General features: G+C 37.8%; 1 protein-coding gene across 1 annotated transcript in view; it reads right to left on the bottom strand.

The window, feature by feature from the left end:
* LOC102734275 (contactin-4) overlaps nt 1–21,716 on the bottom strand; it is an 805,863-nt gene that overhangs the window by 106,162 nt on the left and 677,985 nt on the right. The window contains exons 11-12 of the mRNA XM_081805865.1: nt 18,382–18,511; nt 3,989–4,139 (exon numbers count right to left, since the gene is read on the bottom strand). Of these exons, the coding sequence (XP_081661991.1) occupies nt 3,989–4,139; nt 18,382–18,511 (281 nt within the window). The remainder of the gene's footprint in view (nt 1–3,988; nt 4,140–18,381; nt 18,512–21,716) is intronic.

The following is a 21,716-nucleotide window of genomic DNA, read 5'->3' as shown; positions in this document are numbered from 1 at the left end:
GGTTGAAACATGGTTTTAGGCTCCTTATAATTCTAGGATCCTAGGTTTTATCAATGGTTCTGCTACTTTTGTACTTTGATGTTTTGTTTCTAATAGATCAACTTCAATCTCATCTGCTTCAAATGCCTTCTATCTAGAAACTAAAAGTAAACAAAATTATTATTCTTATTCAGTTAGTACCCTTAATTGCTCACTTAATCCACATAATTTTGCTGCTTTGATGGTGACAATAGGTGTTTCCTGACAACTCAAGTACTTGGGCTTTGTGACAGGTCATACCTATTTTAAATATCTGTTATTGCCTACACTCTGGTAGCTGGAAACATGCACAAGAGAAAAATAAATGTTTTATGTACACAATTACAAAGCTATAAAAGTTAAAAATTAAATCTTTCATTTAGATGCTTTGTATAGAGAAGGCTACTGTGAATATGCTTTAAATTTCTAAAGGCATGACAAACCATATTTTTAAATAGTTTACATGTTAACATTAAACCAGTCTTTCTCAGTCTATATCCACCTGGATAACTACAATATCACCATATGATTAAATAAGATAAAAACTTGCTTCATATACTTCTATTGTAAATTCGTTTGTAGGCAGTTGTTTAGTTAAAAAAGAAGTTAAAGATCATGTACTAAGTTGTGTTTGGCAAAGTAGGTCAGAACATAGACTCTAGGGAGAACATTACTTAAAAGGGGTGTTTGATCATAAAATTTTGTTTCACCAAAACACTGTTTATACCAGTATTAAGATATTAATAACTTTTTACTCAAAGGTTAAAGGTTTGCTCTTTGATTCTTTTTTTTTTATTTTTTATTTTTTTAAAGATTTTTATTTATTTATTTGACAGAGATAGAGAGCACAAGTAGGCAGAGAGGCAGGCAGAGCGAGAGGGAGAAGCAGACTCTCCACTGAGCAGGGAGCCTGACGCGGGGCTCAATCCCAGGACCCTGGGATCATGACCTGAGCCGAAGGCAGATGCTTAACCGACTGAGCCACCCAGGCGCCCCTGCTCTTTGATTCTTTTTTTTTTTTTTTTTAAGATTTTATTTATTTATTTGACAGAGAGAGAGAGAGACAGAGAGAGAGGGGACACAAGCAGGGGGAGTGGGAGAGGGAGAAGCAGGCTTCCCGCCGAGCAGGGAGCCCGATGTGGGGCTCGATCCCGGGACCCCAGGATCACGACCTGAGCCGAAGGCAGACGCTTAACCATCCGAGCCACCCAGGCGCCCCTGCTCTTTGATTCTTAAGATTCCACATCTCAAAAGATAATTAGGGCTAATAAGTCAGTATATTAGAAACTATAACTCAGCACTGGGCACAAAGAAGTTTGCCTTTTGTGTTGGTCTAAAAATGTCAGTCTTTTCCTAAAATAGGAGTTCTAAAATTTTTCACTCATGAATTGTTTTGCTCACTTATCCACTTAATTGTCTTTCTCCTTTACCAGAAAAAAAGGGAGAAAAATGGCAAAATTTCTTCTCTGCCAGTGAGAAAATATTAAAATCTTTCCTATTTTTCACACTTTTCAGAAATTATGATATGTACAACTGAGTTTATATCTTTCTCAGAAGTTAAAATCCAGTGACTCACAGAGTAAACTTGGTCTATGGGTGTATGACCCATGTTGTAATAACATTAGAATTAAAACAAAAATGAGTTGCTGACATTTAAAAATTAAAGGAGTTCAAATAAAAGCCCAGATTTCTAGCTTCTCTTGAAGAATGAAAAGATAGGAGGCACCATATGGATATGGCAGCAATAATGCTAGAATTGAGAGGCAGGTGCCTCTCTTGGAAGGGGCACACCATCATTCCCCTTTATATTACACCTGGCCAGCTTTGGGACTCATTTAAATTACCCAGATCAGTCTGCTTAATACAGTCTAAGTGAGGTAGAAAGAAGGAGCAGAGCTGCGAGAACACAGCATCCATGTGGAGAAGGAAGAGCTAATACTGATAGTTTGGGTCATGCCTGGTGACTCTGGTGGTGGAGGTGATAAATAGCAAGACCTGGATAATGATGGGAGTTTCCTCAGTTTGCATACATCTTTAGTGCCGTATGAATGCTGAAGCAATATGTGAACACTATTAATCAAATCAGTAGGAGAAAGAATGAAAACTGGAGAGAGACAAGTTTTGTGGTAAGTCAAGTGGTAGAAACAATCAATGAAATTCACTTACTAGATAGAGTTCTTGATATTGATATACCACTTTCCCAAAGGTAATTTAATCAGTATGTCACAATGGTTAAGTTATAGCCGTGGTAAGTAGTCGTTAATACTGTTCAAAATATTAGGTTATCTTTTTTCTTTTCTTTTTTTCTAGACACATACTAAGATCGTATTTCCTTGCGGGAGTGAACTTTTGAAGAAACATGTGACTTGTTTTGGCCAATGAAACATGAGTGAAAATGAAATGTTTCATTTGTGGGCAAAAGCTTTAAGTGGCATGTCTGGCCACTCTCTTTCGCTTCTGCAGTCCTGATGTTCTGGAGGGTGCTACTCTACCAGCCTTGGCTGTTGAGGGTAGCAAAGCAACCTGCAGACCTCTGAGGCCCATGCAGTGTGAATTACAAAGAGACTTGTTTTAAATCACTGCAGGTTGTTCGTTACAGTAATGTTACTCTAACTTCATTCATTCATGGATTTTGACATGTCTATTACCTATATTATTTTAAAGTACTTTTTGTTATATCATTGTTAAATTAAAAATTTATAGTGTACCATTAGTCTAAGCATTACATGTGGTACATACTAGTTATATTTCAATTGTGTTTTAATAAACAAAGTAAATACATAATTATTAAAAGTAATCTTACATACCACCTTCTGGGAAACACTGAGGTAAAATAGGAAATAAACCCTGAGGCTACAAAATAAGAACCTGTGCTCTCAAGCTCCAAGTATGGCTCCAAATTTGAACACCATGCCAATATTCAGTGAAATATACTGCTTCCTTAATATAACAGAGATCAGGAAGGGACATATATTATGAATTTAATATGTGTATAAATACACCATCTATAAACCGCATCAAGTTTGTTTGCAAAAATCATTAATAAGGACATCATCAGTGCAAGGATCTAATTTGCATATGCAAATCCAAAGGTGTACAGGTGTAAAGGGTAGATACGGATACATTTTTACAGGCTTCCACATTGCATCTTTGAGTACTTGACCTTTAGCATCAATTAAAATCATTATGTATACAGCTAGTAAATGCTGTGACATAGACTCATGCATAATTACCATTTTCCAACAGATTGAGTAGATTACAGAAAGGGATGGGGGATATTTTATAGGGGTGACAGCCAAGAAAAGGTCTTATAGATACCTGCCATTTGGTGCAATTTGACCTAAAACCCCAAACAACCCATATATATATTTACACTGTATAAACAGCATGCATTCTAAATGTAATTCACATATAAAAGGAAATAAACAAGAGTTTATATGTCAGAAAGAAAAAAACTGTTGTTTCAAAAGGATGTCACTAAAATAATCAAAACTATGTTATATGCAGAATGAGTTTTGGAATTAGCAATATTTAGCCTCAAAAAAAAAAAAAAGGAGAAACTATTGAGACATAATAGCCATTGTCAAATATTTGAGAAGTTGTCCTAGCAAAGACACACTGGATTTCTTTGTTTAAGCAAAAAGAAGTAGTGTGGAGAAAAGTGGGTGAATCAGCAAATAAATTTTAGGCTAAAATTAAGGAAGGTTTTTCTAGCTGCTCACCTTTGAGCATCTCTGACAGTCAACTGGATCATGCAATCTCTCTCTGCAGGGAGGGTTTTGGAGAATCTTAATAACAAGAAGGATTATAGAAACCAGCTAATTTACCACCCTCTTCCAAAACTTCAGGTCTTTGATTAACATGTAGTCCACCAACAGCAGATAGTAAATTCCTCCCTCTAGAACTATTAATAACAGACAAATAAATTATTATAGATTAATCAACTATTAAAAATATCTCAAGATAGTACCTTTCATTTTCTCTTAATATGTCCCTTCCTTTCTTCCAGATGTAGACAGGTTTAGGAGAAGCTTTTGGCTTACACTCAATGACAACTTCACCTCCCACTTTGACAAGAGTTACTCTTTTTAAGAGGGTTCTTGAAAAATCCGGACCCACAGCTGCAAGAGAATACAGAAAATAAAATAATTATTATGGAAGAAAAACCCCGACCTTTTTCTTTCTACAATGCATTTATTGTTGCCTCGGGCATCAAAGGGAAGAAGTTAAATTTTTTCTAAAGTAAAAAGAGTAGCACTGTATGTTTTGATGGGTTTATGAAAAATTGAGGTATAATTTATATATGGTAAAATGCACCAGTTTCAAGTGTACAGCTGATGAACTGGACATACCACACTATGAAGATCAAGGTATAGAACATTCCATCACTCTACTGAGGGACTCTTAAAAATTATTTCACATTCAAATGAATCAAAAATTTTAAAATTTCAGGGAAGCATAAGAAGACAAACAAGAAAATCCACAAGGCATTTTTCTGATTATGTAGGTTAAAGCATTTCCTCTTTGATAACAGTTTCTGCCTCTGCTCTGTCCCTTAGCACTCTGTGCATGTCTCCATGAGAGAACATGCTGAAATGTCTATATCATCACCCTCTGAGCTTCTCCTTAAAAACAAGGGCTTTGTCCAGCTTTCTGTTACTGTTGCCTAATGCAGTGCTTGGCTCAAGCAGGATAAACTGGGGCTTGCTCTTAGAAAACTCAATTCCATGCTCACTATGAGTGCTCTAAAATTCATTTTATAACTCAGGCGGTTATATGAAAATAATGTTAAAGAATTATTGCTTTCCTAAAACAACATACATATATGTATCCTCTTGGAAGGAATTTAAAAGACGCCTTTCTGAAAAAAATCTTCATTTTCTTCTGAGTTAATTAAATTAATGTGATCTAGGATCTCTTTTGAGTAGGGATTTATCTCTTAGAATCTCAATTTCACTATATTTAAAATCCCTGACTCCCAGTTTGACCTAATAGAATTTAAGATTTTAGATCACGTTGAATGTGAAATTTAAATACCACAAATTACTTAAAGGAGGACAGAAAGTGAGTGTGTATGTACGTGAGTAGGGAGAATGGGAGTCGATTTCTTAATTGCCACCAAACCAGGTACTAGTGATATAAAAAAATAAAACAAAAATAAGCTTCAGTGAAAGCAGGTCAAATTTTTATTAAGTAATTTGTTGTGCAAATATTTTCAGTAATTGTCTAGAAAGAAATAAAAGTGGGAAGGTTACTTTTTAAAGGGGTGATGCAATGTATGACTGGAGCTGGTTTTACTATGCAAAGGTGAAATTAAGTAGTTTAGTAGGCAATTGATATCTTGATCTGTGTGCCTTGGATTCGTGAGGGGAGTCTACAGTTCAGAGCATAATTCTATAATGATAAGTGCAATTAATAAGTAACATGCAAGTTGTTACAGATGTTTCTGCTGTAATGAGATAAATGTATTCCTAGTATGATCTGCAAAATCACGTAATAAAAATTACAGGATTATGAGAAAGATAGGGTCAGGACAGACCTACTCAATATTTATGTAACACCACACTAAAAAAAAAAGCACCCGATCACCCCTTGAATAAATATATTAGCATGATTAAAAAGACAAGTGAAATTCCTAATAAATACTACAAAAAATACAGGACGTGTGTGTGTGAGTTGTATGTATGTGTGTGTGTGAAGACAGCTTGACGAAAGACAGAAGGAAGAGTTGAGATTGCTAAACTCAAGCAAACAAGTAAAACAGGGAAGACTTTGAAACAAAGTAAAATCTGCAGAAAGACTCAAGAGAACCATGCCATCACCACCCCCATGTTACATGGTCAAACTAAGCCAAGAGGAAGAATGTAGGTGAGGGGAATGGTGGGCAACATAGTTTTGCCTCAGATACTGTGGTGATCTGAGTTAGTGGGCTCTGTGTTTGATTGCTGCCATGTGTGAAATACATGAACAAAGCCAGCATTTATGTTCTATTGGTGTCATTCCCCCGTTTACCACTCCCATACATGTTAATATGCAAAACAGAAAGGTTTCTGTAGCACAACAGACTCATTCTCATCTTAAGTAAACACCTGAAAATTGGCATATTAATGTAAAAAAAAAATCAAATTTCTGTAAGTTTTTAAAAGAGTATTTTGTGAAATAGTTAGAAATCTGTATCATATAAAAATCCCTTCTTAAAACTGTATCTTTCTACACACACATTTTTATCACTTTAGGCAGACATTTTTCATCTGTTCAGGAGGAATTCGGCAATTGCATTTGAAATGAGTTTACATAAATCAAACTGTGCACAACACATGGGTGTATTTGTCAAAAAACTATATATTGCTTTTACGAGATTTGAAATAGCATGATATCAGCCACAGAGAAGACAGAAAACACACCTTCCAGTTTCAGAAGCATTTTTACTATACTGTTTATGTGCATATCGTCTTGTGGGTATCCTAGCGATGAGTGGTTTTGAATATCTTTCACTAATAAAAATGGAATTATAAATTCAAATCTTTTCCCTTAGTTTACTTAATTTGCTGAATTTACTTCTTTTGTTATTTAACCCTGCAAATCTATCAGCTTCCACATTAAGCTGCAGTGCTTTCTAGGACAAAATTGTCAAACCTTGATCAGTTTGTGAATACTTGACCCATTAATGGTTTTCTTAACATTCTGCCATTTTGTAACCATCTCTTGTACCTAAGATGCCCTTAAGTGTATGGAATGGAGTTTTTTTCTGGTCTGTACCTTGTATTTAAGTGAAAGGAGCCTGTTAAATTTGACATTCACAGAGAAAGTAGGTTTTAAAAGTTATTGGTAAGGTCCCCAGGAGAGCACTATTAGAACCCAACCTTTGCTGGCACTTAAAAATTTAGTACACATTGAAGGTAAAACTTCAGTAGGTTCTTAATAGCTCAGAAAAGGTAAAACCAATTGTCAAATTACCCATTTGAGTCTGAGAGTCGCTCAGATACTGGGGGATCCTCATTTGCTAAATCTAATGCACTTAGAGGATAATATTTCTTACATCAACTACTAGAGGGCACTGCTCTCTCAGTGTTAGAACGAGTCATGTTATAAGACCTCTTCCATTTGGAAAATGCAACTTTTTATTACCATATCAATGATCTTTAATCCATTAACATTACATGATCTATGAGAAGCATCCGGCTAAAAGAAGCTCTCTCTGTAATTCTCAACTGTTTGGTTTTACTGAATTAAATGACTCTTGGTCACATGTCAAGGGTATTTAAAGTGGCTAACAGAACCCTTGAAAACAAAAGTTTTGTGACTTAGTGTCATTTCTCAAGAGAGAGAGCAAGGATGATAACTCCTTGACTAGATGTGCAGAGGGAGTCACATCTGGGAAATGTACGAGTGTGATTTTTATTATTGAAGAGGAAAGGATAATTCTGCATGCAGTTCGATTGCACTTGGTCTGTAGAAACATCACTGGCAACATTGCCAGTGGATGGAGACTATTCAGTTTGGCCCTTTTAGAAGTTCAGAAGTCGGGTGCCTGGGTGATAGACACTGGGAAGGGTATGTGCTCTGGTAAGCGCTGTGAATTGTGCAAGACTGTTGAATCTCAGATCTGTACCTCTGAAACAAATAATGCAATATATGTTAAGGAAAAAAAAGAAGAAGAAGAAGGTAGCAGGAGGGGAAGAATGAAGCAGGGGAAATCGGAGGGGTGGACGAACCATGAGAGACGATGGACTCTGAAAAACAAACTGAGGGTTCTAGAGGGGAGGGGGGGTGGGAGGATGGGTTAGCCTGGTGGTGGGTATTGAGGAGGGCACATTCTGCATGGAGCACTGGGTGTTATGCACAAAAAATGAATCATGGAACACTACATCTAAAACTAATGATGTAATGTATGGGGATTAACATAAGAATAAAAAATAAAATAAAATTAAAAAAAAAAAAGAAGTTCAGAAGTCCAGATTATTTTAAACTTTATCTATTATCTTTAACTATTAGCTCATCATTCTATAAAAATAAACCTAGAGTTAATGCGTTCATTCACATTTTTACCACTGCAGAGATAATGCTGGTATCTGAGTTTTAAAACTCTGAGGTTTTTCTGGCTTGCTGGGTAGATAACTAGAAGGCTGGTTACAGTGGGAATCTTCTTTCTAGGTCCCTCATTTCAGAATGGTGGATTCAAAATCAGCCCTTTCTAACCAGGGATGATATTCACAACAAAACTCTGAAGTAAGATTTTTCTATTCTACTACCAGCACAATGTGTCCCTTCTAAGTTCCTCATACCTGTGCCCTGCTTGTTTGATCCAATTCATTGAATGCCCTGCTTACCCGGGTCTCCCTCTACCACGATAGTTCCCGCTCCTTTGGGAAGGTTATTGTAAAACAAAAGTAATAATATTTATAGTCACAAGGTTGTTTCAAAGAACAGATGAAATAATACATGTATTGTATATTAAGTACTTAGCCCAATATTTGCTTCATACCTACTCCTCCTCTCTGCTATTTCCACTACCACCACCACCATTATTAGGGGACTTTATGCTGAAATATAAGAGCACTTTTTAGAGCCCAATCAATTCATCTTGGTTTAAACAATTTTTTTTTTATTTTGAAATAATTATAGATGTACGGTTACAAAGATAGAGAGGTCCTGTATATTTATTTCACTTAGTTTCTCCCAGTGATTATACCCTCCCTGAGCATGATACAATATCAAAATAAGGAAAGTGATCATTGGTACAATGTGTGTCTTTAGTTCTCTGTTATTTTATCACATATGCAGACTTGAATAACTACTGCTGAAATCAAGAACGGAAGTATTCCATCATCACAAAGATTTCTCTTTTGCAACCCTTTTAAAGCCACATCCAGCTCCCTCCTGCCAAATTCTCCCTAATGCCTAGAAACCACTAATATATTCTCCATCTCTATAGTTTTGTCATTTTGGGAGAACATTTTATATACAGAATTGCTTAGTATGTGACCTTTTGAGATTACTCAGCTTAATGCTCTTGAGATCCACCCAAGTTTTGTGTGTCAACAGTTAGTTCTTTTTTTTTTTTTTTTTTTTTTGCTGAATAGTGGTATCTCATCCATTCAGATATAGATGAAAATAGTTCCTTAATGTTGGCATTTCAGGCACTATGGTAACTGACAAATACTTTTGAGCACAGGAACCATTTCAAGATCTCTCAACACTTTCTCTGCCAACAAGTACGACCAGGCTTAGCCTTTTTCTTTTTAAAAAAGGTTTGAAAAGCCAAAAATTAATTGTGGAGACTTGGGTGGAAAATTTTTTTCTTATTCCAAGAAAAACATTTTAAAGCCATTTTAGAACAATATATCTTATCTAGTAATTAACATGTTGACTAAAAATCATTCTTACATGTTTTAAGAGCTTCAGCTGCTAAACCCTTGTTAACCACCTTTGAGCTACCCTATTTAAGACAGTATGCATTTTTAAATATCTGTAATCACTTTGACCTCCTTGTATGAGTTCAAATTAGTAATATTTTATTACATTTGGCACAATGTCCTAGACTCTCATACAGATCCATGTCTTTGGTTAGACAAGTAGTGTATAGTATTGTAATGCCTTATTTGATTGTAACTTTGTTAAGAGGTAGAAATGTTTGTTGAATGAACAAAAGAGAGTCATTAGAATGTGGTAGAGAGAATCCTAGAATTTCAGTGGTTAAGACATGGTAGCATTTGTTATTAGCGATCATTATATCATCAGTGCCTTGAAGGCAGAAGCTATGTATTATGGATCTATATATCCCTTACCGAGCCCAGTGTTTGGCACAAAGTAGATGTTTAATCAGTATTTGTTGAATAAACATATGTTGTAGAAGAGAACTCAGAATTCATTTCAAAACAGAAAATTCTCTTCTCCTGATGCTTTGCCTGGATACCACATCCCTTTCTTCCCTCCAAGTGGGGTTGTAGATGGTTTCTGGGACTTCCTGGCCTGTATACAGGATACTCCATTTTTTCTGGAGTTGGGCCTTAGTATAATGAAGTAGAATTACCCAAGAAAAACAATCTGGGCTGTTTATACTCTTAAACTACTCTGAAACCATCTGGTGTGATGGCAGATTAAGGAATGACTCTCAAAACAAAACATCAAAGAACTTAACTTTTAGTGCTCCCCAATTTCTATGGTGTAAATATTTCCATCATGGCCAATTTCAAGTTACCAACAAGAAGTCAATGAATACTGAGCTGAGAAGGATACATAGACTCAGCTACTATAAGTAGGAGGTAGCTCCAGCAAATAACTTCCTTTCCTCACTTCCCCCAAACACACTCTTAAGGGATGGTAACAGGTCAAGTGGGCCCTGGGAGTTCAGCTTTCTCCAGTTTTGAGCCTTTCTATGAAGCAGTACCATGGTCTCCTCTTTCCTACCCCAGGCACTCTCAAACAACCAACCCAGGGCTGGGAAGATAAGAATTTTGACACCCTTGCATTTCCTTTGATTGTTTTATTTTGTTCCCTAAGACTCTGTGAGTCAAGATATCATAGTAGTCTTAAGAGCTTCAGTCATACATGCCCTGCCCTAGACATGCAGGCTCAAGAGAAACCTTCAGTGTGGATAAGCAATGTTTATGTTATCCAGCAGTGACTGATTTCTTGCTTATCATGTTCCCTCCAAAACTCCTTACTGAAGGGGTTTTAGCATGGAAAGAGAACACAGATTTTGCCTTTGTGCAATGCTCACTTTCAACCACATTCAAAAGGCTTCATTAAAAGCAACCTGCCTTACATTAGGTATAAAATTAATTCCTTCAGGAACCTAGAAGAACCACTGTCTGCTGATGTTGAAAAAAAAAAAAGCTGGAATGTTGCTTGTGCAAATGTTTTATTTCTGGTAGAAATCATCTCACATGATTGACAGAGCTTCTGTCAATACTGGGTTCAACAACGGAAACATGGATTAACTGTATGTACAGTGGTGATAAAAAGAGAACAGCCTAGTCATTATTCTGCTTTCCAACTACCACCAGCTTTTGTAAGTTAGAAAGCTACTCTGCTCTGATAGCTTAAGATTGGGTACCAAAGGGATTTACAAAGCAGATTCCAGACCTGTGGCACCTAAAGTGAACTGATCGTAGGAATCACCTAGACGAGCTTATTAAGTGTATATATACATCCTAAACTCTACCCACCAGGAGAGGGACCTGAAAATTTACAATTTTTAAATTTTTGCCACTGAAAATGTGATTCCCAGAGCAGAAGCATTGGTGATCACCTGGGAGCTTGTTAGAAATGCAGAATTTCAGGCTCTATCCAGGACTTGAAATCAGAATCTAAATTTAACAAGGTCCCTAAGTAATTTATACATGCATAAAAGTTTGAAAATCACTGTTAAATCCTCTTGAACACCAATTCTAATATGTTCTGAACTACCAAAATAGAATCTATTTGTTGCTAGAAGGTGGTAGAGGGGAAAAAATAATTATTTCATTTATTTATTGATTCACTAATTCAGAAAGACCTGTGTAGATAATGGTAAAAGATAAAAAGTAACAAATGCATTTATAATACGGCTAAAGTCAAATATGGAAGGGTAAGAAACAATCTTACTAGACTTGGTACAATAGAGTGAACTTTTGGAAGCCAAAGCAGACATGTCAATATGGTAGGCAGAAGGAAGAAGAGCATTATTTCTCACTGGTGGGTAAAAGGAAAATGTAATTTTGCTAAAAGATTCAAACTTTCTTCCTGGTTCTACAATGTAAGAGAATTTATTGGATATCTATTTAGGTAAAGAACTGTGGACTTCTGGGGGTGCCTGGGTGGCTCAGTAGGTTACGAGACCAACTTGTTTTTTTTTGTTTTTTGTTTTTTTAAGATTTTTTTATTTATTTGAGAGAGCGAGTGAGAGAGCCTGAGAGAGCGTACAAGTGGCAGAAGGGGCAATGCGAGAGGGAGAGAGAAAAGCAGACTCCTCGCTGAGCAGGGAGCCCAATGCGGGACTCAATGTGGGGCTCAATCCCAGAACCCTGGGATCATGACCTGAGCTGAAGGCAGACGCTTGACTGACTGAGCCACCCAGGTGCGCCTCAACCAGCTCTTGATTTCAGCTCAAGTCATGATCTCAGGCCTCACATCGGGCTCCACATTGGGTGTGGAGCCTGCATAAGATCCTCCTCTCCCTCTGCCCCTCCTCTCTGCCCCCTAAAAAAACCCCAAAAGACAAAGAACTGTGGACTTGTGAATGAATAATGCGTCACAGCAGTTTTACAGAAGACTGAGAGATTTTAGTATTAGGATAATATATGATATCACTGCTCAGTTATACCTTGGGCTGCATTCCTGAGTTACATTTTAAATTCTAGCTCAGTGAAGACATTTTCTTGGGTGAACTCATAATAATGAATTGTCATAGTATTTACCCCTCAGATTTCAAAGTCTCCCTTCAGTTGGCTTTTTAAAGTAAACTCTATGCCCAACAAAGGGCCTGAACTTACAACCCTGAGATCAAGAGTCGCATGCTCTACTGACTGACTTCAGATTCAGAGTCTTGATCCAAATTAGAAGATTTGCTAGGTAGATTGTATTCAACTTAAATACACACAGACACACTCACATGCAACCTGGGATAAATTTCCTATTTTAGGAGAGTGGTTCTCAAAACTATGACCAGTAGCATCAGCATCACCCAGGAACTTGTTTGACATGCAGCTTCCCAGGCCCCACCCCAGCTACTATATCAGAAATTCTGGGGGTAGGACTCAGCAATCTGTGTTTGAACAAGTCCTTCAGGTGATTCTGGTGTGTGGTAAAGTCTGAGAATACCTCTGAAAAAGTAATGGCCTTCTGATCTGATCAATTAGAGCAGTAGTTCCCAAACTGCTGTTCACTGGAATCACACTTGGGTCCCATGTCCAGAGATTGAATTAGTTGATATGGAGGATGGTAGAGCATCAGGATATTAGAAACCTCCCCAGATGACTGTAATCAGCAAAATTTGAGAATCACAGAAATGGGGTTTGCTGGTAATATGGAGGCTCTCTACAAGATTTCGGTATGGATACTAGTTAACAACAACAAAACACTTCTGATATTGCTACAAATACTTCCAGGCTTTAAAAAAGCTTTCACATGGGATCTCTTAGTTTTGGCAGTAAGCTGAAAAATAGCATACTCATTTTACCAATAAAGAAAGGCTTAGTGACTTGTTAAAAATACCAAATTGTAATTTGAGATCCAAGCATGCAGCTTTCCTGTTTCAGGTCAATTTTAGTAAAGCTGCTGCCTAGATGACTACATTTGGGTAAGAAAGGCCCTTGTCCTCTCACTAGATGCTGATCACACTTAGTACGTTTGATTATTTTGTAACCTGGCTCAACGAGGCAGCTGAGAAATCAGACTCAGATGCAGATGAGCACTTGTGAAAACCCCTGTGAAATAACTTTTAGCTTAGCCTGAATGTTTTCCTCATTTGAGAGCCGATCATCTGGATAAATGCCAAATTATCCAAATAATTGCTCAAGCCTGCACCTCACTTTAATTGGACTATCAGCTCCTTAATGGTATTTGAGCGTCCTTCCAGGGTCAGATGTCCTCTACCACACAGGCCAGGAGAATCCTCACAATACGGAAGCATCAGACAGAAACTCCTGAGGGCAGAAACTATTTCTGTTCCATGATACAGTCCTGGTAAAGTCAGGTCATAGTCAAAAGACCTACTTGCTCTTTAAGATAGTTCATCCCATTTCAAAATCAAAGATACTCTAGTAAACTAGTCACACTCCCCATTATGATCTGGGTAAATTGGACAAAATAACAAAGTACCTTGTTTGGTCTGGTATAATTACTTGTCCTCTGTAGAGAATGCTGTTGGCACCCTCACACAGATTCTTTTTTCTGGCCCTACCTGCTCTGAGTGTTGGCTGCTTACTGCCTCCAGCTGCCCCCTTCCCTGGGCAATTGGGAGGTTTTGCTCCATCTGTACCCACATCACCACCCCAACCCCTATTGCCACTGCCACCTAAGGGGCAGCCCAACGATGGACTGATAAACAGAGACTATAGAAAAGGCTATGCTCCTTGCTTCAGGTGGGAACAACCCTGGGATGCAGTTTATGATCCAGATATCCCTCTCTAGGATGAGATACAGGCTAGACCATGACCTTGCTCCGCTCCCCACCTGCCCCTTCCCTATCTTGCTTTCTTTTATAGGCTTTTCCCTAGAGAACACTCCTATAGCAGCTCAGAGGTACCTCAATCCCTGCTTCTGCTTTTGGGACCTTAGTTGTGCTCTGTCCTTACCCCATGATTACGTATACAGCATAAGCATTCTAATTGGAGCATCACAGAAAAATCTCAAGGTTGGTGATTCAACCAGCAGTCCCCATCACCAATATGATCATCTAAGTGGACACCAATACTAAACATGAGTAGAAATGTTGCAGTAGAAAATTTAAATTTTTACCAACAAGACACTTAACTTAGTTTTTTTTTAAAGTTAGGTTTTATAGAGGATCCAAGTTCCCCATGATTATCAGACTTTATTCACCCTAAATCCAACACACCTTCATGAGTGGGAAAGAAGGATGGAATGATGGTATCACCCAGGGAATTGTATAGCACCCTAGGGATGTCCATAGGAGTACATCACACTCAACCTCTTCCACGACGTGGGTTAATACAGGAGAAAAAGTATGGGAACAGATGCCTTGAGGCATCTATCAGTGGTGATAGGTCAGTCACAAACAAGGATATTTCTATTTGATATACTCAAAACCAGGCCTACTCTAATAGACTGACCTCAAGGTAAAAGTATGTTATTCTCCCATCCAGTGAGTAAATCAACCAGCACCTATGTTAATTATTTAGCAGTTTCAATCCATTAAATATAGATATGTTACATACACATTAAATACTCAGACAGAACACATAAAACAAGACCAAGGGAAAAGCCTCTTAAATATATGCTTCCTAACCATCTCTTATTCATGACTCTAGGGTTATTACCTAGCATGAAAGGGAATCTCCTCTCTAGCATTGGGGGATCCTGGTATTTGATCAATAGTTGGAAGCAACATTATTTTTTCCTTCCTGATAATAAAGTATCTTGTTTTCATTGTGTTTCTTTATTCAATTCAAATTCACCATGATTCTAAGAAAGGTAAAAACAAATCAATTATTTGACCCCAAAGAGTCAAACTATTACTATTCTTCAAGAAACAAAGTGACTTGCAGAATACAATCATAGCTTACCCAAGTGAACCAATATTAATTTATATGTATTTTTAAATAGTGAAATGTCTTCTCCCTCATTCACTTAAAATGAACTCCAGGGATTTACTCGTTCAACACTTAACTGTCCCTCAATTCACTTAGAGTATATTAATATGATTTTTTTGGAAGTGAAATGGGACATTAAAGAAGGAACTTCTAAGCCTGTTATTTAAGATTCTCTAAAATTGGTTCTCAATTAATTTTTTCCAATCTATTTTAAACTTTGCCAATACACTTTATATATTTGAATTAAAAATTTTAAAACATTCAGGATTCTCTACGTGCAAGAAACTGTCCAAATGTTGTATAACTTTGAGCCTTTGTTAAGGCCATTTCACTCTGATCTGGAATATTCCTGGTCCTTTTTTCTGTCTGTCCAAATATAAATCACTGTTCAAGGCTCAGCTGACCAGCCCAGTCCATTAGCCAAACTCTCTTTCCTGAATTCCTGGAAGCCTTACTATTTTTACCACTGTTTGTCCTGTATCATTTACTGACATGCCATATTGTTCTCATACTCAACGTGGTTGAAATCAGAATGGTTAAATAATTTCTCAGGTATTTTCCTCTTATCTTCATTGCTCTGGCTTGCTGACCTCAGGGCACTTAAGAAAGGACTCAGATCAAGAATTCATTTGGAATTAGTTCCAGTCGGAAATGATTTGAAATAAAACTCTGTAAAAGACAGAGCAATGATTCCCAACTCACAGGTCTTGAACCCCAGGTAGGGGGAGGGGACAGGGTCCGGAAAAGGGTCCCTTTCCTGGAGGGGTGGGAGGAGTTGTTTTAGGCTGTTACATTTTATCCGCAAGTATGAGTATATACATACATCTACACATATCTCATATATACTCTGTTATTTTCAGCTGTGGGTAGATGCCCTAGATAAAAATCATTTGATAGCCTTTCTCACTTCTAGCTCTGCTTTTGGGACTTTAGATATTCTCTCTCGTTACCCCATAATCATATCCATGATTTACAGTTATTTGTTACTATCAAATTTTCTTATTTTAACAAAGGGACCTACTGAATCTTTTTTTCTTTTTCTTTTTTTTTTTTTTAAGAATGTTTAAAATTATAATGGGGTTCCCAGAGCTGTAAATTGGCAAGCACTCACCTAGAGGGTTTTAGGACAATGTGATCCATTCATTAGGCTATTCATCCTCAGTTTTAGCTCTTCTTATAACTAGTTGACATACTGTTTAATAGAGAACACACTCCTTTTTGCAGAAAATCTTAAGTAATCTACCAAGCTGAACTGTGCTCCAAAAGAGTCAGTTACAATAACCAATAATCAGATCCAACCTGGACAGGGTGAAACCATTGTACTTGTCCCAGAGAAAGTTGGAATTATTGTTCCCAACACTTACAGTGTGAGAGGTATGTGCTTAGGCTTTCAAAAAGGTCATGCTTACAGTAGGGCCAAGCCAGGGTGATGATTATTCTAGGAGCACAGAATGTTCTTCTGCCTCTTTGAAATAGGCTGTAGGGCCATAAACTCTCACATAGTCTTGTCTTTTTTGGGATGTTGGTTCAAGCTAAAGAACTTGGTGAGAAGAACAGTCATAGAAGCTGCCCCTTCCTTTTTTAATTTGCACAGGGAAGAAGCTCTACATGCTAGGCATCAAAAAGTGCCTTGCAGAAGAAAAAGCCAAGACTCTAAACTGGAAAATCATTGGATTTATGGAATCAGCTCCCTTTGTGTGCTGCTTTTCTCTTATTCATAATCTTTTTATTATGTTCTCCCTAAGAACTACTGCTTAGGTACTTTAGATAAATTCTGAATTCAGAGTGAAGATTTTTTTATATGACACAAGCAAACTGATAGCCTAGACGTTTTTTTTTTATGACCATAGGTTTGTCAATTCACTTAAATTATACTTTCAATTATTTATTTACTTAACTCATAATTTGTTTTTTATTTTGAAAAAATATTTATTTATTTTAGAGAGACAGAGAGTGCAAGAGCGGGGAGAGGGGCAGAGGGAGAGCAAGAGAGAGAATCTCAAGCAGACTCCGTGCTGAACACAGAGCCGGACTTGGGGCTCCATCCCACGACTCCAAGATCACGACCTAAGCCGAAATCAAGAGTTGGACGCTTAACCCACTGACCCACGTAGGCGCTGCAAATAATTCGTTTTTAAAAAGTCTCTTAACTCTTCCATCACTTAACACATTCACTCCTTCCTACACTCATTCAATATTTATTGAGTGCGTATTATGTGTTTCACTTTTGTATTAAGTCCTGAGACTAAAATGATGAGTTAAAGCAAATATGGTCCTTGACATCATGGGAAGTTAAGGTGCAATAGGAGAAAAAAAAGAACAGAAAAATCACATCAACAAATGTAAAACACAACTCTGGCATCTGTTATAAAGGATAATTAAAAGGCAATATAAAAATCTTTAAGAGGTGAAGTTGATCGAGGCATGGGGCCAGGTGTGACTCCCTGAGGAAGCAGCAATGGAACCTGGAGATGGAGAAAGAGAAGGAGCTGATGAAATGAAGAAGGGAAGGAAAAGCATTCCAAGAAGAAGGAACAGTATGTTCTAGTGGCTCCTGGAGGAAGAGAGGATGGTGAATGGTGAATATGCAGAACAAAAAGGTCAATAGAGCTGAAGAGCAGGGGAAAAAGGGTCATAGGGTGAAAGAGGAAGCTGGAGAGGCAGACCATTTCTGTGTACTCTGGAAAGTTCAGATGCGGAAGAACAAGATGCACAAGAACAAGATGCACTCTGCCAGATGTTCAGAGGAACCTCTCCAAATCAAGTCAACTCGTCTTCCTTCCAAGCTGAAGTTTGCACCAAATCAGCATGATAGCAAGACTCCACAGCATTTCAGAAACCGCTCAATTTAGAAGAGTGGTCGACAGAGGAATAAAAATGGGTGCCCAGGGAACTGTGTTACCCACTGTAAGCATCAGTAGGGGCTGATTTAGAAAGTGGTTTCCTTGTATTACTTGTAGAATGCATTATTTTCTTCTTGAGCAGTATCTTTGGTCTAAAGATTTCTTTACCCCTTCTTGGGGGTGGGATTGAACAACATGCTTAGCAAAACACGTGTTAGTTTAGTGACTTAAAAATTTTTTTTCTTTTCACTACAAAGACTCACCTATAACACTAAGCTCTGCGCTGGAAAAGATAACTCCGTGTTTATTCTCTGCCACACACTGATACATGCCAGCATCTGAGAGGTTCACTATTGTTATGTTGAGAGTTCCTTGCTCAATTTGAATTCTATCCTGTGAAAGAAAAGAGGAACACAAAACAGTGACCTTCTACAACGGGGACCTTACGGCAATTTTGCTACATGCTATATCAAAGGGGCTTAATGAGAAGAAAATAGCCATCATATAAGCAATTTACATAACATGATCTATTCATCTGTCAACTAAATTTGTGGCAGGTTAGATGCTAAATGGAACAACCTTGTACATCAGTTGGTAAATGGAATTTAAATTGTAGGACTCTCTGGAGTTCTCATTGATTCAATAGTGAAACCATACAGATTAATATCCCCTCTAAATAGATGAACTTGAAATTTAAGAGGCTTTTTTTCCTCTGAGGCTTTGTGCGAACTGGGGGAGCGGGGTGGGGAATATAACCAAATTTACTGTCTAGGGTTTTAAACACTCAGATTATAAGCAGGCAACACTTTGGAGGTTAATAGAATTATAATCTTCTTGGAGAAGCTGAAACAAATATTTCATATTGGTTGCGGTTTACTAAAAAAAAAGGGTAGGTATTAATAATTTAAGGTTCCCTTACTCTGTTGCTGTCAGTGGCCTCATCTAAGCTTAGGACCATCTTCTGGTGGCCAATTGGAAGAAAGAAAAGTTAGTGTATTAAGCAAAAGATCATTCTCATTTGTCAGCCTGAGGATATATAACTTGCATTATCAATTTTCCTAAATCCCAAAAAGGATCTCCTCCTCCCCAGGAACGTGCCATTTAAAAGAAACAAAATAAAGACGTACTGGGTTTCTATTTGCCTTAGGGTTGTGATTTAGCTGGGCGGGCACCTTATTAGGCTTGATCAAATCTAGGTATCCATGTTCCCTCACATTAAATAATAGGGAGGAAATGCCTGTTATCTACCCTACACTGGGTTTGAGTTTGGCTTTTATAATTGGGAGAATCATGGAGCCAGCAGGAGCACTTCCAGGGACAGGAGAGGAGTATGTGACAGGGTGACAGTCCCCTTTTGGCTTTGTGTGCACTGATGACCCACCATTGCTCACAGCAGGCACTTTTCACTGGGCTGCCTGCAGTGAAGGAAATCTGAGTATGAAAAACTGGCTCTCAACTTGGGGCCTGAGGAAAATGTCAAATTTCAGTGAACATTTGAGTTCAGTAGGAAAATAAAAAAAAAAAAAAAGTTAAATTGGACACAATTGTTCCTCATTCTAAGGTCCTCCTCATCCTCCCCCTTGCTTCATTCCAAGCTCTTTGTTAGGGTCTGCTCCCTTAGAGGGGCATTCCTGTATTATGTCAATGTCCCCTCTCTCATAGCAGATTTTATAGTACCTTCTAGATGCTCTTTCAGAACCAAGGTACTTATTCTCTCAGCTGCTAAGTTTGATAAGTGCTCACAGCTGGGTCTCTCTCTCTGTCTCTCTCTCTGGGAACTTCTCTTGGCTGAAAGAACTTCCCAAATTCAATGACTGGTCAGTGTAGGGGTACAAAGGCAGGCCTCCCTTTGCCTCAATTTGGGAATGGCTGAAGGACTTTCTGCTCCAGAGCGCCCCCTTGAAGGACTCTGCTGGAACTGCACCACTGTTTAACCTCCCTCTGCCCAGTCTGTCTTCTCTGACTGCTTCACAGGTTAGGCTCTGAGAGCTTTCCCAGCATACCTCCTGAACGCAAAGCTCTGCTTCAGAGTCTGTTTTTAGAAAACACTCTCAAAGATGGAGAGTGACTACTGAAGTATTTTCAAAGAGCATTTGAGCTTTTCTTCCCTTTATGCCATATCCCCTCCCCCACATTCCTTTTCCTTAAGATCTTATTTTCCATATAACCAGTTCTGAAAACCTTTTTCAGGCAAACTTTGGTATTTCTGAATCAGGCAGACATTTAATATTTGGATCCTGGCTCCATTACTTACTAAGGATGGATGTGACCTTAGGCAAACTGCTCTGTTTTGCCCATTTTACAAACAAGTCAGTTTCCTTGTCTGTAAATTGTGCTTAGCAATAACGCTTACCTGTAAGTTTACTTGTGAATGTCAGATGAGGCAATAGGCTTGAGGTGGCAAGACAGGTTAGCACTTGCTAAATGTTTGAGAAGCACACCTTCCAAATCCTTTAAAAATATTATTATAACCTATCATTTCCCCTTAATAGTCTGCATAGAGTTTTTATTTCTGTGGTTATATATTTCTAAAATTTCCATTTTATTCTTTTAAAAAGTCTATCTGCTTATCTCTTCAAAATATCTTCTGTATTTTCATGGACATGATTTCTTCATGTAACTCTTTCAGCACCCTAAACAGACTCATCCCTATTGCTTTGTTAGACTATCCTATAGGTTGGTCACCTTTCTAAAAAATAAATTTTTGCATATATTTTGGAAAATTGGTTTGCAGGCTTATTAGTGAAAAGGAGTTATTTTTCTTTGTCTTTATTCCCGTTTGCAGTTTTGTGGCTCCTCAACCTGATTCCCTGGGCCAACAGTCCAGAAACAGACCTACTCATGGATTTTCGGAGGTCCTGATCTGTGAGGATACTCCAATTACTGCAGCTCTCATCCCAGAGCCAGTGGGAGTCAGAGTCCAGGACTTTCCACCTCTCTTGCACCACAGTGTCCTATTACGCCAGGCAGGTAATAGGTTCGGCTACTTCTTTCACTGGATGGTAGCAGGTGGGGAAGATCCACACCCTAAGCCTTTACTGCAAGGATATTATATCCTGTCTCCAGAGATGATGTATTTTTTTTTAAACCTGAGCTCTCAGGCCTACAGTCTGGTGCCTCCAGTCCCAGGGATCATTTTTGTTTTTGTTCTATTTCTGTTGCATTAGAGATGTGAATCTTACAATTGGATATGTCATTACTACATGTTTGGAGGCAGAGTGGGTGTTTTGAGGGTGATCATATTGGACATCACTTGTCCAGAAGTCTCCACAGACAGAAGAGAATAACAAAACCACACTGAGATAAGAATTTGTATGCTGAGAGGTCTTATTCTCTCTTATCTAGAACATATACAAATTTGTATCTTAGCACAATTACATGTTCCAGACTCTCTGCATAACTTTCCAATTGTACAACCAAAGATGTTAATTTGTGAAAACCAAAGATTCTGTACAGAAGAACAAGGCTGAAGAACTGGATTTATGTACAGTTTCTATGCATCAATTGCATTCACTTCCATTTTTTCCACTATTAATAACATTTGGTTGCATATTATTTTGGAAATAAAACTCATCATTTTCCTCCTTCCATAACAATG

Source organism: Leptonychotes weddellii, chromosome 1, assembly GCF_054177405.1.
Source record: "Leptonychotes weddellii isolate Sample4059 chromosome 1, ASM5417740v2, whole genome shotgun sequence".
Classification (NCBI taxonomy): domain Eukaryota; kingdom Metazoa; phylum Chordata; class Mammalia; order Carnivora; family Phocidae; genus Leptonychotes; species Leptonychotes weddellii.
This window is presented reverse-complemented; position numbering and strand designations above follow the sequence as displayed.